This window comes from Choloepus didactylus, chromosome 13 (genome assembly GCF_015220235.1).
Source record: "Choloepus didactylus isolate mChoDid1 chromosome 13, mChoDid1.pri, whole genome shotgun sequence".
Classification (NCBI taxonomy): domain Eukaryota; kingdom Metazoa; phylum Chordata; class Mammalia; order Pilosa; family Megalonychidae; genus Choloepus; species Choloepus didactylus.
In genome coordinates, this window is record NC_051319.1 from 18,090,283 (window position 1) to 18,105,206 (window position 14,924).

Genomic DNA, 14,924 nt, shown 5'->3' on the forward strand with positions numbered 1-14,924 from the left:
TTTCACTCCATCATATAGCTTTCTCCTAGTTTTCCTTCACCTCTCTGGCTCCTTCTCCATTGGGGCGTCTGGCTCTTGGCTTCTTCTACCTGATGGTTCTCCGAGGCTCTGTCCTAGGTCATCTCCTCTCCATGAGTGGTCCCACCCACACTCAAAGCTTCAATTAGCATCTGTACATCCATGGCCGCCCAAATTCATCTCACATACAGATCTCTCCTCTTAGCAGCAGACCTGTGTGTTCAGCTGTCTCTTTGACATCCTTTCCTGAATGTCCCAAAGTCACCTGAAATGCACCATGCCCAAAATATCCATTCACACACAACTTAGCCTCTTCCAGAGTTTTCTGGGTCACTTTCCATCCCTTGGGAAAGCCAGAATCCTATAATTCTTGATGCCTCTCTCTCCCCATCTAGCCAATTCGTCATCAACTTCTATTGATTTTACATCCTATATTTCTCCTGAATCTGCCCCTTTCCTTCTATCTCCACCCTCTGCACACACATCTCCTCCCCCTCTCCCCACCACTGGTTCAAGCCACCAACATCCATTATCTTCTCTACTTGCATTGAGTTAGAATGTAAAATCCATTCTCCAAATTACAACCAAATAGAGCTCTGTGAAGCACAGTGGATCACAATTCCCCCTGGCATAAAACATTTTACTGGCTTCCCAGTGCTTGTGGCTGGGACAGTTTTTCAGACTTTCCTTGTTTTGGGTGTAACTGATGGCTTTGTGGAGGACTGGTCAGGCATTTTGTAGGATGGCCCACTATTGGGATTTGTCTGATGCTTTTCTCATGATTAGAAATGGGGTCATAGGTGTTTTGAAGGAAGACCACAGAGAAAAAGTGCCATTTTCATCACATCAGATCAAGAGTACATATTATCGGTATGATTTTTAACTATTGGTGTTGACTTTGATCACCTGGCCGAGGTGACTTTTGTCAGGTTTCTCCACTGTAAGGTAACTCTTTTTTCCCCTCCCTTCCCATACTGTTCCCTTTGGAAGGAAGTCACTGTGCACAGCTCATGCCTAAGGAGTGAGGAATTATGCTCCCCCTCAGTGAGGGCAAATTATCCACATAACTTATTTGAAATTTTTCTGCATCAGAGTTGTCTTTTCTCCATTTATGAATTTATGCAATCATGTATTTGGTTGTAATCCAATACTACTTTATTTTATTTTGAAATTGTTCCAGGTTTGACAATTGGGTGCTCTTTCAAATAACATCTGTGCTCCTTTGACATGCCCCCATCAATTTTTTTTTTCTTCTTTTTTTAAGTACTCCCTTACTTTCTGCCACTACAAGATGCTTCAGGCTCATCTTGGATATTTTCTTCCCCATGCCTAGAACCAGCCATTTCCTTCGGGAGACCTGGTACTTTTACTGGAGAATATATTAGAAACCAAGATCTGGGCACTCATTGCTACTGGGGTTTCATTTCTTTTAGGACCTCTCAGCTGATAGAGCCTAAAAATATATGTGTGTATAGTAACCCATATATATTCACATATTTTTAAATATTTCTACTTGTAACCATCTGTAGTTATATTAAGCTAAACATGAGTTTATGCTACCGTCTCCAACTCTAATCCATTACCACACAGATCATTCTAGCCTCCTCCCCTTGCTTACTGTAAATGCCTTCTTCAACAGTGTGCCAGATTGTATATATTATGTCCCCCCAAAAGCCATATTATTTAATGCAATCTTGTGGGGGCAGAGATATTAGTGTTGATTGGGTTGGAATCTTTTGATTGAGTGTTTCCATGGAGATGTGACTCAATCAACTGTGGGTGAAACATTTAGTTAAATTATTACCATGAAGATATGGACCCCACCTATTCAGGGTGGGTCTTGATTTAATCACTGGAGTCCTATAAAAGAGCTCACAAACAGAAGGAGCTCAGAGCAACTGAGAGGAACATTTGGGAGAGAAGCTAATTGCTGACACTGATGCTGACACTTGGAGATGCTTAGAGATGTTTGGAGGTGCTAGCTCAGCATTTGCTCTGGAAAAGCTAAGAGAGTACCCCGACACTTAGATGCACAGGAGCTGAAGAAGCTAAGAGAGACCCAGAGACATTTTGGAGAAAGCCATTTTGAAACGCAACCTGGGAGCAAAGGAACAGCAGATGCCAGCCACGTGCCTTCCCAGCTGACAGGTATTCCAGATGCCACTGGCCATTCTTCAGTGAAGGTATCATCTTGTTGGTGTCTTAGTTTGGTTGCTTTTATGGCCTCAGAACTGTAAATTTGTACTTAATAAATCCCCTTTATAAAAGCCAATTCATTTCTGGTATTTTGCATAAAGGCAGCATTAGCAAACCAGAACAAATAGTGAGAAACACAACTGGTCTTTAATAGTCCCTCATTTTGTATTTCTTCTTGCCAAAGGGCCTTTAAATATGCTTTTCCTTCTGCCTGGAGTTCCCCTCCTTCCACAGTCCTCAGTTAACTGGTACACATCCTTCTGGTCTCAGCTTAAGCATTACTTTCTCACAGATATCCTCCCAACTTTCCCAACCCCACCCTTTTAAGCTTTTATTGCACTATGTTCAGCTTCTTTCTAGAACTTACTGCAGTTACAATTTTAAATTTATATGTATTATTATGCAGACACACATAAAGTCCATGAGGGCAGGAGCCATATTTGATTTGCTTATTATTAGGGCCCCAGAAACTTGCACAGTGCCTGGACCATAGTAGACAAATAAATATTTCTCAAATTATTTAATCCAAAGCAGGAATAAGTCATGGTCATCACCATCACTGCTACTATTTGCGTTTGAGCTAGAGGAACGAGCTATGGCCATAAAGCAATTAAAACAAAAAAAAGGGAGAGAAAGGTACAAAATGGGGAAGGTAATGGCTATTATTTATGATTTATGCTATTTTGTACAGATGGTTTAATCAGTTACCTACAAAAGCCAAGAGAAAAACTGATACATTATTAAAACCAATAAAAGTATAGCAACTTTTCATATAAAAATCAACAATTTGCAACACATTGGCAATAACAAATTGAAACGTAATAGAAAAAAATCTCATTCAAAATAGCAACAAAATTTATAATGCCTAGGACTGAATGGAAAAAGATATATATGAAACCTTTATGAATTCAAGGACATAAACAAGGTCCTGATTAAATAGAGTGATATATCATATTCATGAATCAGAGGACTTGCTATTATAAAGATGTCCATTATTCTCAAATCAATTTATAAATTCATTGAAATCCTAATTGAAATGCCAACAGGGTTTTTCGTGGAACTTGATAAGTTGATCCTGAAACTCATAAGGAAGGACATAAGCGAAAAAAGAGGTGAGAAATTTTTGAAAATTGGAGCAGTAAGGGGGAGCGTTCTCTACCAGATATGGAAACATACACAAAAGCTGTAGTAAACAAAACAAAGTTACCACACACAGAGATACAGAAATCACTGGAGCAGAATAGTCCATATACAGGCTTTGTCCATATAAAAATCTAATAGAGGATAAAAGGGGCATTTAAAGAAATTTCCAGAAAGAAACTGACCATTCAGTAAATGGAATAGAAATTTTGGTTCTCCAACCTTATCCTTTTCACAAAAATAAATTCCACATGAGTTCATTACCTAAGTATAAAAATATGTATTTATATTATTTGGATAAAATATAGGGCAAAATATTCATGACCTTTGAGTTTGAAAGACCTCCTTAAACACAAAATGCAAAAGCTGTAAAGGACAAACTTGATAAAGTTTGCTGCATCAAAATAAAAAATTTCTACATGAAAAAGGACAATTATTTTTAAAAGTTGAGATATACAAGCAGTAAACTAGGAGACATTATTTACAACATAAAAATCAGATACAGTGGGGAAGCAGCAGTACTAGATCCAAGATGGCAGCCAGCAGGAGGCTGGTGAAGGAGCTTGAAGAAATCCACAAATGTGGAATGAAAAACTTTCATAACATCCAGGCTGATGAAGCTAATTTATTAACTTGGCAAGGGCGTATTGTTCCTGGAATTGAATTCTTTCAATACTGGAGTATTCATGACCAAAGAACTACAGTATGAAAAGTTTCACCAATCATATTGTTGGAAAAAGTACTCAAGAAAGTAATTTTCAGAGAGCAAAATTAACCAATTGAGAAAATTTGAGAATCTTGAATAGATAGGAAAGAATAAATCATTAAAGACAATTTACAAAAGAAGAGGGAGTCCATGAACTTCATCTTGGCTTTTGACATGATTCTAAAGTGGATCTTGAAGGCTTCAGAACACAGCAACCAGCCTGGGCACTGAGGACAGGGCAGATCACCTCTCCTCATTCCCCTTTAACAAGACTCAACTTTCAGGGATATGTAGCTAGCAGGTGGGTCTGGGCTTTCTACGGATTCCCTGGATCCACATATGGTAGAAAAGCTCCAGCTTTGTTAACTTACTGGGTGCAAAAGCTATGGCCGAGGGGAAAGGAGGCTGATGGGAGGGCCCCACCAAGCTAGATAGAAGTTCTGGTGATGCACAGAGTCATCAGTCCTCTGACCCTTGGCATGCAAGAAGGACAGCATCCAGGATCCAGACTGCCTTCATCGAGTCAGCAACGAGTGCCCTGCGTGTGGAACCCAACAGGCAGCTGCAACACCCTCCACGGGCCCACGTCAGGGAGATGGAGGAGTAACCGGCATCTCCTGTGGCAGCCAGAGGGCCTGTGGTGGACTTCGCTGCACCATGGGCAAAGGCATCCAGAAGAGGACAGCAGGGACCCAGGCGCTTTGAGCCCCAGCCCCTTTAGAGGAAAGCGGTCACATAGGGACACAAAACTGCATTCTCCGTGGAATGATTGAAGGACCTGGGGTCTGGGGATTCTTGAAGTTTGCCATTGAGAGGAAAGATGAGAGTTGACCACAGGGTCACATGGATTGTCTGGTGCTGGATGTGGAAGAGCTTCTTCTTGGTCTTAGTTGCCCCCAAATGACTTTGTGCCTGGGGAGGTTGGTGTCAAGAACCGTGAGGATCTGAGATTTTTACTCTACTGGTAGGCTAACCAGGGCACTTGCCACAGTTTATTGGCAGGAGACGGGTCTTCTCAGGCAGACTGAGAGTAGCTCATCAGCATGTTTGCGCTGGTTCCCCGCACCCGAGCCCCACTGGGTGACAGGGGCGGGCCCAGAGGGGATGCCTGCCCATGTGGTGTACTGCTGAGAGGAGAGTCCTGAAGGCTGAAGGAACCTTAGTCTTCCGTGGCTCTTCTGTGATAGGCAGCCAGGATGCTGCCCTTGGCTCCAGAGGGAGATGCCATCTCTGTGTTCTAATGCTGGTCATTCTGCAGCCATCTTGAGATAGTCCAAAATGGAGGGCATACGCTTGTTTGCAAAACGTGTGAGAGATGCAGGAGGCCAGTGGAGCGCTGCCGCCCAGCCCTCGGTGGCTCCCTCTCTGCATTGCCCACACCTGGCACCAGTGGCAGCATGGAGGGCCACTCAGGCATTGGAGCCAGACTTGGGAGGTGGGGCCAGGCAGCCACTAAGCCTCATCCAGCCTCTTTAGCCAGACTTTAGTGTCAATGAACGAATTGCTGCTGTTTGTTAATTAAGATTTTAAAGAAAGATCATGTCTGCTTTTATACCATGTAAAATAATTACAGAAAATAAAAACATTGGGGGAAGAGGCCATTTTTTTGGAAAGCAATTTAGTAAACATCAGGAACCATGAAAAATCAAGTCTGTGCTTTCCACTAAGCAATAACTTGCTACCTGTAGCTATTCAAATTAAAATCAAATAAAATTAAGATTCAGTTCCTCCTATCTCCCACCATATACAAAAATTAACTTGAAATGGATCAAGGTCCGAAATGTAAGAGCTAAAACAATAAGACTCTTAGAAGAAAACATAGGGAAGAAACCTTTATAATCTTGGATTTGGTAATGATTTCTTAGATATCACACCAAAAGAATGAGCAACCAAAGTAAAAAATAGATAAAATGGACCTCATCAAAATTTTGTTTGGGAAAGGACTCTTGAAGAAAGTGAAAAGAACCTACAGAATGGGAGAAAATAATTGCTTATCATATATATGATAAGGTTTTAATATCCAGAATATGTAAAGAACTGCTACAACACAACAACACAAAGACAAACAACCCAGCTTAAAAAATGGGCAAAGGATTTGAATGGACATTTCTCCAAAGAAGATTTATAGTTGGCCAAATAAGCACATGAAAAGATGCTCAGTTATCATCAATTGTTAGGGAAACTCAAATCAAAACCACAATGAGATACCACCTGACGCCACTACGAGGAGAGGGGAGGGGAGGGGAGGGGAGGGAAAGGATGCAGAGAAATAGGAAAACTTATACATTGTTGGTGGGAATGTAAAATGGTGCAGCCACTGTGGAAATCAGTTCGACAATTCCTTGGAAAGTTGAACATAGAATTGCCACATAACCTGGCAATCCCACTTCTTGGTGTATGCCCAAAAGAATTGCAAGCAGGGACTTATTCATTGCAGCATTGTTCACAAGAGCCAAAAAGTGGAAACAACTCAAATGTCCATCCACAGATGAACAGATAAACAAAATGTGGTGTGGAATATTATTCAGCCCTAAAAAGAAATGAAATTCTGATAGATGCTATGACATGGGTGAATCTTGAAGACATCACTTTGAGTGAAATAAGCCAGACACGAAGACAAATATTGGATGATATGGCTTATATGAAATACTTAACAGAAGCAAATTTCAGTGACAAATAGATGACAGGGTACCAGGGGCTGTGGTGGGGGGTGGGGGGTGGGGTGGATAGGGGAGTTATTGCTTAATGAAAGCAGAGTTTGAGGTGGTTGAAAAGTTGGGGTAGTGGGTGTTGATGATGGTAGTACAATATTCTAAATGCAATCAATACTTCTGAATTGTACTTTTGAAAATAGTTAAAATGGGAAAATGTTACAATAAAAAGTTAAAAGAAAAAAAAAACCAAAGATACAGAATATGTAAAGCATTCCTATAAATCTATAAGAAAAGTATAAACAAACCAATAGAAAAGTTGGCAACACTATGAACAGGTAATTCACAGAAGAAGAAACAAAAATGGCTAATAAATATTTGAAAAATGTTTAATTTCACTATTGAAAAAGAAAAAAAATGCAAATGATAATGAGAGCATTTTTACCTCTCAGGTTGGCAAAAATTTAAAAGATTGTTAAAATTAAACAGTGGTTAAGTGTATGAGGAAATGGGAGCTCTTATGTGCCCAAGGAGCAGCAGTTTGGGTGATCAATTTACATGTCTTTTAAAATTAAAAATAGTTATGCTTAGCAACTGGAACACTCTTTCATTTCTGGTAAGAGTATAAACTGGCACAACCACTTTGGAAAACTGTTTGGTGGTTTCTTAAAACATTAAACATACGTCTACCTGATGGCATAGCAATTTCTCTCCTAGGTATTTACACAAGAGAAATGAAACCATGTGCATTAAAGCCTTGTACAAAAATGTCCATAGCATTTCTTGACAGTCAAAAATTGGAAACAGCCCATATGTCCATCAACAGATAAATGGACAAATTGTGGTATATCTATACAATAGAATACTACTCAGCAATAAAAGGAAAGGAGCAAGCTACTGATACATGTCACAACATGGATGAATCTCAAAACATTATGTTGCATGAAAGAAGCCAACAGACATAAAAGAGTCCATATTGTATGATTCCAATTGTATGACGTGCTAGAATAGACAAAACTAACATATGATGATGAAAATCACAGTGGTGATTGCTTCCGAGGAGCAGATTAGGTGGGAAATTCCTGGGGTGATGGAATTGTCCTATATCATGAGGTGGGTGTGAATACATGGTATATACATTTGTCAAAACTGTTTGAACTATTCCTTTCACATATGTAAGTTGTATTTCAGTAAAAATAAATAAATGTTTTCATGGAAATACCCCAAGGCCTAACATTTTCATTTCCAGTGTCATTTCCTTTCATATCATTTCTTGTGTCTATGCTAGAAGAAGATTCAGAGGCATGCACTGAGGCATGACATCAAGAATTTCACTGTAATTTTGTGCAATAGTGAAATATTGACAGCAACTAAATATCCATCAACTTGGGAGTCATTAAATAAACTCTGATACATCATATAACTGAATACCATAGAGCAGGCAGATCTCTGTGTACTGACATTGGGAACTCTCCATGAAATATAGTTGAGATGCAAACAGAATAAAATATGCAATGTGATTCCATTTATGTTTAAAAGAGAAAAAAAAGATTTCTGTAAGTACTTCTAGTGCCTGTGAAGACAGAGTAAAATGACTGAAAGGATACCAGTTGTTTACTTCGGGGTCCCTTGAGAGAGCATCCAGGGGTTAGGGATTGGGAGGAGATTAGAGATCTTTGATTTTTTTTTTTTACAATGAGAATATAGTCATTAATTTTTTTAGTCATACGAAATTTAAAAATATTTAATAGAAAATGTTGAATCAGGAAAAAAGAATGGCCAGACTCCATTCAGAAAATGTACGTACTGGTGTTGAAAGAAATAAAAGCTGGGATTTCCCTGTTTTTTATTTTAGGTCACTCAGTACTTGCTTGACAAAAACCTCATCATGGATGAAGATACGCTATATGAGCTGTCACTAAAAATCGAACCTCGACTCCCTGCTTGACAATCCAGCTTTGTCCGAGTGCATGGAATTTTCATGGAAGCAGGACAGACAGAACTGTGCATGCCTCATGCAGGGCAAGGAGAAGTCAAGAGAAGACAAATCCAGTCTCATTTCTCCACCAATGAAGATGGAACTGGACTGGAATTCTGTCTCTGGCAAGAACAGCACAGCCATCTGGGGTGAAGGATAAATGCTTGACGCGGGTGGGAAGGTGAAAGGATTGATATTTGGTAAAGCTGATTGCACATTTTGTTTAAGGGAATGTAGAGAGGGGAGATGCACATAGCCATTTTAATGAAGCAGGTAAGAAGGCAAATTTCAAATTATATCCTGGGTTCTGTTAGAATTTGGGGAAAAGTATCCATGGAAAAGACCTGTGATGTTTCTCGGGCACTTGATTAGCCTGGGCACCCTACCAGTCTCCTCCCAGGATTTAACTGCTTCCATTACATTTCTTTTGTTACAAGCTTCACAGAAAAGCCAATGCTTCTTCCTCTGTAGGGATGAGCCAACCCATAAGCAATTGCTGTCTATGGCATATGCATGATTGTCAATGCATTATAAATATTTACATTTGAGGAATGGTATGTGCTGAACCCGCATTTTTGGTCTTTAGGCTACTGGACAAGAAATGATATGGCTATGTGGATTTGTACATAATATTTCCTTCACTGACAACTCAGTAGGCTGTGCCCAGAGGATTCCAGCCTGTGGCCGTCTTGGGGACGGAGGAGGAAAGGGTTTTTCCTGGGGCTGGTGGTGTCCCACAGCAGGTGCAGAGTGGGTGAAAATACTGCTCACTTGGGTGCATGCCGCGTCACTGCCGAAACTGGGAACAAGATAAAAGACCATACAGTGCAGCAGGGAATGATGGGTGTCAATGCAAAGTGAAAATGCAGACTTTAAAATCATCTCTGCACCTTGGTTTGCCTATTTTCTTTTCCCTCTTATGGTAATGTGGGAATCTATTCTGATTTACACATATAATTTTTAGGATCACTGTGAATGTTGGTTGTTGTTTCTTGTTTTTGTTTTTGTTTTTAAGTTGTTTAGTGGTATTTTCTTTTTAAAGCCCACACTTGCATTAGTTTGGTAGACAGTTCTCCCCAGCTATCTTTTTTAAATGTTTTTGAGATATTTCTGAATGAAAATATTGTAAGTGCATGGGAAATGGGCCCAACCACCCAACTGCTCTTACATCAGAAAACCAAATGCAGGGGTTAGTCCTGCTACCCTAGGCTGGGGAAGTGTCCTTACTTTTCCCAAGATTGTGATTTGTTGAAGAAATAGGGCTATCTCCTTGTTTACCTTCCTCTTCTCTTCTCAGGGAGACTGCTGCTTTAAAAGAAGGAAGAGAAAAATATAGAGATATCACCTGAGCCTATTGCACCTGATATTTTCTCTTAGAGGCATGAAGCTTATTGATGCTGACAATGAAAAAATTGATCTGTCTGGCTGTTTTCCCTCTTTCTTTGCACTTTAATTATGTTGTTAGAGCTAACAGCTGACTAATAAATTCCTCTTGCTGGTTCTTAAGACCCAGTGGAAGCACTAGCATTGATAATGTATCATAGAGGTGGAGAATGTACATTTTTTTTTTGCATGGTAAAGACCATCTCTGTACATAACTATATAGTGAAATATCAACTAAGTAAAAGGAGATATTTATAATATTTGAAGACCATTCAAAAAATATTTTCAATAGCACTTATTAGCCAACAGTGTAGCACTAAACCCAAGGAGGGTTATTTATGGATATTTTCTTTTTCTTTTTTTTTTTTTAAATGTTGCTTGTTTGTTCCCTTTAGTATCAAATAAGAGGTTGATGCATCTTGATGCATGATAAAAAGCATGAGTTTTTGGATCCTAAAAACGCATAGCTTGCAGTTTATTTCGAACTGTTCAGAATGCAGGGCTCGAAATAATACACATTCATTGCACCAAACAATGCAAGATCTTGCAGAAGAAAAGGAAAGTAAAGATTAGGGGTTTGTGTGCACGTTGCACTGTCCAGCCTTCATCCTCTTTCTCTGGAAGTTTGGGCTCTTTATTTCTCTCACTCAAATGTTCCAGAAGCACTGAAGCCATTCGTATTAAACGAAAATAGGAGACAGAGGCATTTCCAAAAGCTCCTCCCCTTTTGGAATGCAGCTTTTCCTCAGCCAGTGACAAAGCTTTCACGTGTATTTCCTGTGGAATTTTGACAGTGCCCCCTGGTGGCCAGCTGTGGGCACTGCTAACTGCTCTGCTAGTCTTGAGTGTTTTGTTGAGTCACGCACCCCTCCTTCTGCTTGCCATCTCTGGAAGCACTGCTGGAACTGCAAGAGAGAACTCCATGTCTGAGGGAGTGCTTTTGATGACCTGCACCATTTCTAGGCCAGCTGGGGTAGGAATGCGCTTTTAAAAACCTGAATTTGGTCACATTTTAAATCCCTGGAGCAATTTGTGGTATTCCTTCTGATTATTAGAGCAAGCATCCTCTTCTGCCTTTCAAGCTTTGTCTCTGTTGGTGGAGGGTTCACTCACAGCTGCATTTTGTCTGTATTCCATTATGTGAAATCCCATTTCTAACGAGTATATGGGAGGTCAGCCCCTGACGGCCAAGTAGGGAACACGTATACTGCAAATTAACCTAGAAAATCAGAAGTAAAAATACAATTTCATGCTTTCAGATGAAAACTCACATTTTGTACTGTCAACGAAATTATCTGGGGCTTTGGGGGGTGCCTTTGGATATTAACTAAGACTGCCAGTTTTACTAAAGGGACAAATCTCTTATTTAAGCTAATACAATTTTTGACAGAATCAAGCATGAAGTAGAATGTTGTCACTTTTCCTTGGAGTTTCTCTGAAGAAATTTTAACAAGGAATTTTAAACTGCTCTCGTAACATTTTCAAATAGCTATTACACAAAATACCCATTCCTGTTTGTTAAATTTCAGTACATTTTAAAGTACTAATTAAAAACATATGTAACCCATAGATACTGAATACTTTGGAAGAGAAAAATTCCTTATGTTCCCATTTGGAATATGTGTGGTGGTCCAGCACCTCTTTCTCTCTTGGTGTTATGTAAGGTTAGACTGTTGTCTGGCAAAAATTCTTACTAAAAAAAAAGGTAATGCAATAGAAAGGTTATTCCCAATAAAATTAACTTTTATTTAAAAACAAAGGATTTTACTTAGCTTCTTTTTCAAAGTTTATTCCCCTGAAAAAAAAAAAAACTCTCATTTCAAAGTTCAAGATTTTTTTTATCCAATCTGTAAAGTTTATCATTCTTACTAGTATTGAAATGGGATAAATACTATTTTAAGGCTAAAGGGCAGGCTAATGTTCACAGCCAAAAGGAATAAATGGATAAGATTCATTTCCATTTCTGTAAGAAAACAGATTTTAAGTTTTAATAGTGACTTGATTACAGATGTGATTCCTGGTAATAAGACTTGAATCAATGATATCTAATTAGTGTCATTTTTTCAGTGGTCACTTAATGACTTAAAATTAAGGCAGGATACAGAAAAAGTAGAAAAGAATCATTTTGTTGTAGGTTTAAACACATGAATGATTCAGAAATTTATTCATTTTGACTGCCACAGCATCACATTAACATTAGGGTTGATTGTATTTGATCTGATCTGCTCAAGGAAAATAATAATTCTACCTAGTGATGTTGAACCACTATCTTTTATACAACCATTTCATTTTTCACTAGAGAGGCAGTTGTGAAAGAACACTGGATTGGGAGCCCCAGCCCTGAGTCCCCAGTCCAAATCTCTATTTTCAAGCTGAGAAACATTAGGCCAGTGTTTAAACCATTCTGAACCTCAGTCTCCTCATCTGCTAAATGGGGTTAATGGTGATTCCTATTCTGCCTACTTCACAGGGCTGTTGTGAGGTCAAGATGGATTAACTAAACTGTAAAGCATTGTCCAACTACCCTCCGCAGTTCTCTTTGCAAGGATTTTAATGTACTTTATTGTGTGTGTGTGTGTGTAATGGACAAATCCATGTGTTACTTTGAGAAACATATTGTCCATGTCCAGTTACTTTGCAAGCCCACTGATGTTTGTGATTCCAGCAAAGGGATTTATGCTGTGGCCTAACTCTTGCCTGGTGAGGTGTGGGTCATGCCTATATGCAAATTAAACTTACTCTTTCTTGAATTCCCAAAAATCTCATTAGTCTTCATTTAACTCTTTTCACATTTCTTAAAAATTATTTTACTCATAGCAATGAGTTCCTTCGGTGTTCAGGTATTCCTTTAACTCTAAAATTTGGGGGAAGGGCATGTTGCAAGCACTAATGTATCAGAGAATTTAAGGGACTTCAGAAAAGACATTAAGGATCATTTAGTCTCACTCTCTTTCCAGTGCTTAAATCTTTCCAGAGGCATCCTCTGCCCAGCTTGGACAACCACAAGGCATAGAGAACTTGCTACTGCCTAGAGTGGCTCAGTTCAATCTCCTGGCAATTTAACACTCCTGAACAGGCTGTATAAAGAAGAAAAGCTGCCAAGGTGGAGTCCTGGCCCAGGTAATGCTAGCTCCAACCTCAAATGGGCTTCTGAGCCATTCTGAGGTCAAGTGTCCTCATCTATAAAATGAAAAACACATCTAACTCTAGAGTTACTAAATTACTACAATGGTTATGTGGAATAGCATAAAACATACATGATACCTTTTTTTTCTTTTGGTCAAGTAGATGAAAATGTTAACATTTAGAGTTGGAGAAATTGTGATGTGACTGCCGTGCACAAAAGAGAACCGAAGAAAGGAAAATTTGGGTCCTTCCTTTCCCATTAGCTCTCTTGGTCTTAAGATTAAAAAAAGTTTTGGTCTAAATGGCATCTGGCTAGTGGTTCCTATCATAGCTTTTCCATGTTTTGCAATAAATTTATTATGAAGGCAAAGAGAATGGCAAAAGCTAGAACACCAAGAATTAACCTAAATGGAAGCTATCCTCAGAATTTGGGAGAGAATTCCACCATGTAAATGGAAAGGGAACTATGGAAAGAGGACTGAGAAGTAACTGGGGGCTGACACATTGCTGCTTCAAACAGTAGACAGCGTGCAAGCCAGCTGGAGGTGAGAGCCTTCCTCCACGTCCCTTCTTTGCCTCAGAGTTGCAGGGTCTCTGACAAACAAAATATGGGAGATACCCTTAGTCACACGGGTGTGGTTTTCTGGGATACACAGAGTAGCCTTCCACTCTCATCACTCTGGCCTCGTTTCCACAGTTATTAGAAGATTTCAACAGGATAGAAGGAGGCGTTGGTAATAGCAGATGCCTCCTGGAAGGGGGAGAATCCCAAGGAAAGTGCTGTAGTTGGGAGAGAAGTATTTACAGCTTCTGTTTGATGAGTCACCTGGTAAACTGAAATGGGGAAGATTTTATTCTCGTGGCTGTAGGGAGTGATTGTAGGCTGTGTTGAGGCAAAGCTTTGAAATGTCTACTTAGAAGGTAGAAGATGAGCTCCAGGGCCTGAAACTAAGGAAGGCACACTAGAGGAAGAGCTGGAAGTCCATGAGGGAGCTGCAAGAAGACTGAGAGAGGTGAGGAAAGAAGAGGTGGAGTTTCTGGGCTACAACACGTGACCTACCCACACTCCCTAAAGTGCACATAAGGACAAGAACACACATGCAGTGCTGGGTATAACTGAATGTCTCATGGAAATTAGTGGAGGAGTCGAGCTCTACAGACAGATTGATATGTGAGGGAAACATTTAGTTTGCACGGACAAGGGAATAACTGACATCTGGGGCAAGGCATACTTGGTTTTAGGGTTTCCTTGTTACATAGTGGTACCGGTTACCCTCACTGTTAACCTGGTTGTCACTGAGGGCAAAGCCTCACAGAACCCACCACAAGCACAGCGTGGAACACTGCCCATCTGGTCACAGCTGATTGGACGGGGGGAATCACCTGACCCAAAGGCAGTCAGTTCACAGGCTGGCCAGCAGCCAATGAGCAGCCCCGAGGGCTCTCTGCCCTATGGGGATGGTGAAGATTAATTGGACCATGAGCCCTAGAGAGAGGGAACAAGTATTAATAACTGAGGAAGATGCTGTAAGACACAGAGAGTGGAGCAGCGACAGAGAGAGCAGCTGATGACAACAAAGATACAAAAAAGCAGTGGTTCTCATCCTGGTAGCACGTTAGTTATCCCAGGGTGCCAGTGCGTAATTCCCTTTCCACTAGTTAAATTCTGGGGGCAGGACTTAGGCATGAGTGTTTTTTTTAAAGCTCCCAGGTAATTGGAATTTGT

General features: G+C 40.0%; 1 protein-coding gene across 3 annotated transcripts in view; it reads left to right on the plus strand.

Moving 5' to 3' along the window:
• Positions 1-10,450, plus strand: part of RASGRF2 (Ras protein specific guanine nucleotide releasing factor 2) — a 301,469-nt gene extending 291,019 nt beyond the window's left edge. For all 3 annotated transcript variants that reach the window (XM_037801641.1, XM_037801642.1, XM_037801643.1), the window contains one exon: positions 8,567-10,450. In XM_037801641.1, coding sequence (XP_037657569.1) covers positions 8,567-8,659 — 93 coding nt within the window. In that variant the 3' untranslated portion in view covers positions 8,660-10,450. The remainder of the gene's footprint in view (positions 1-8,566) is intronic.
• The last annotated feature ends 4,474 nt before the right edge of the window (positions 10,451-14,924 follow it).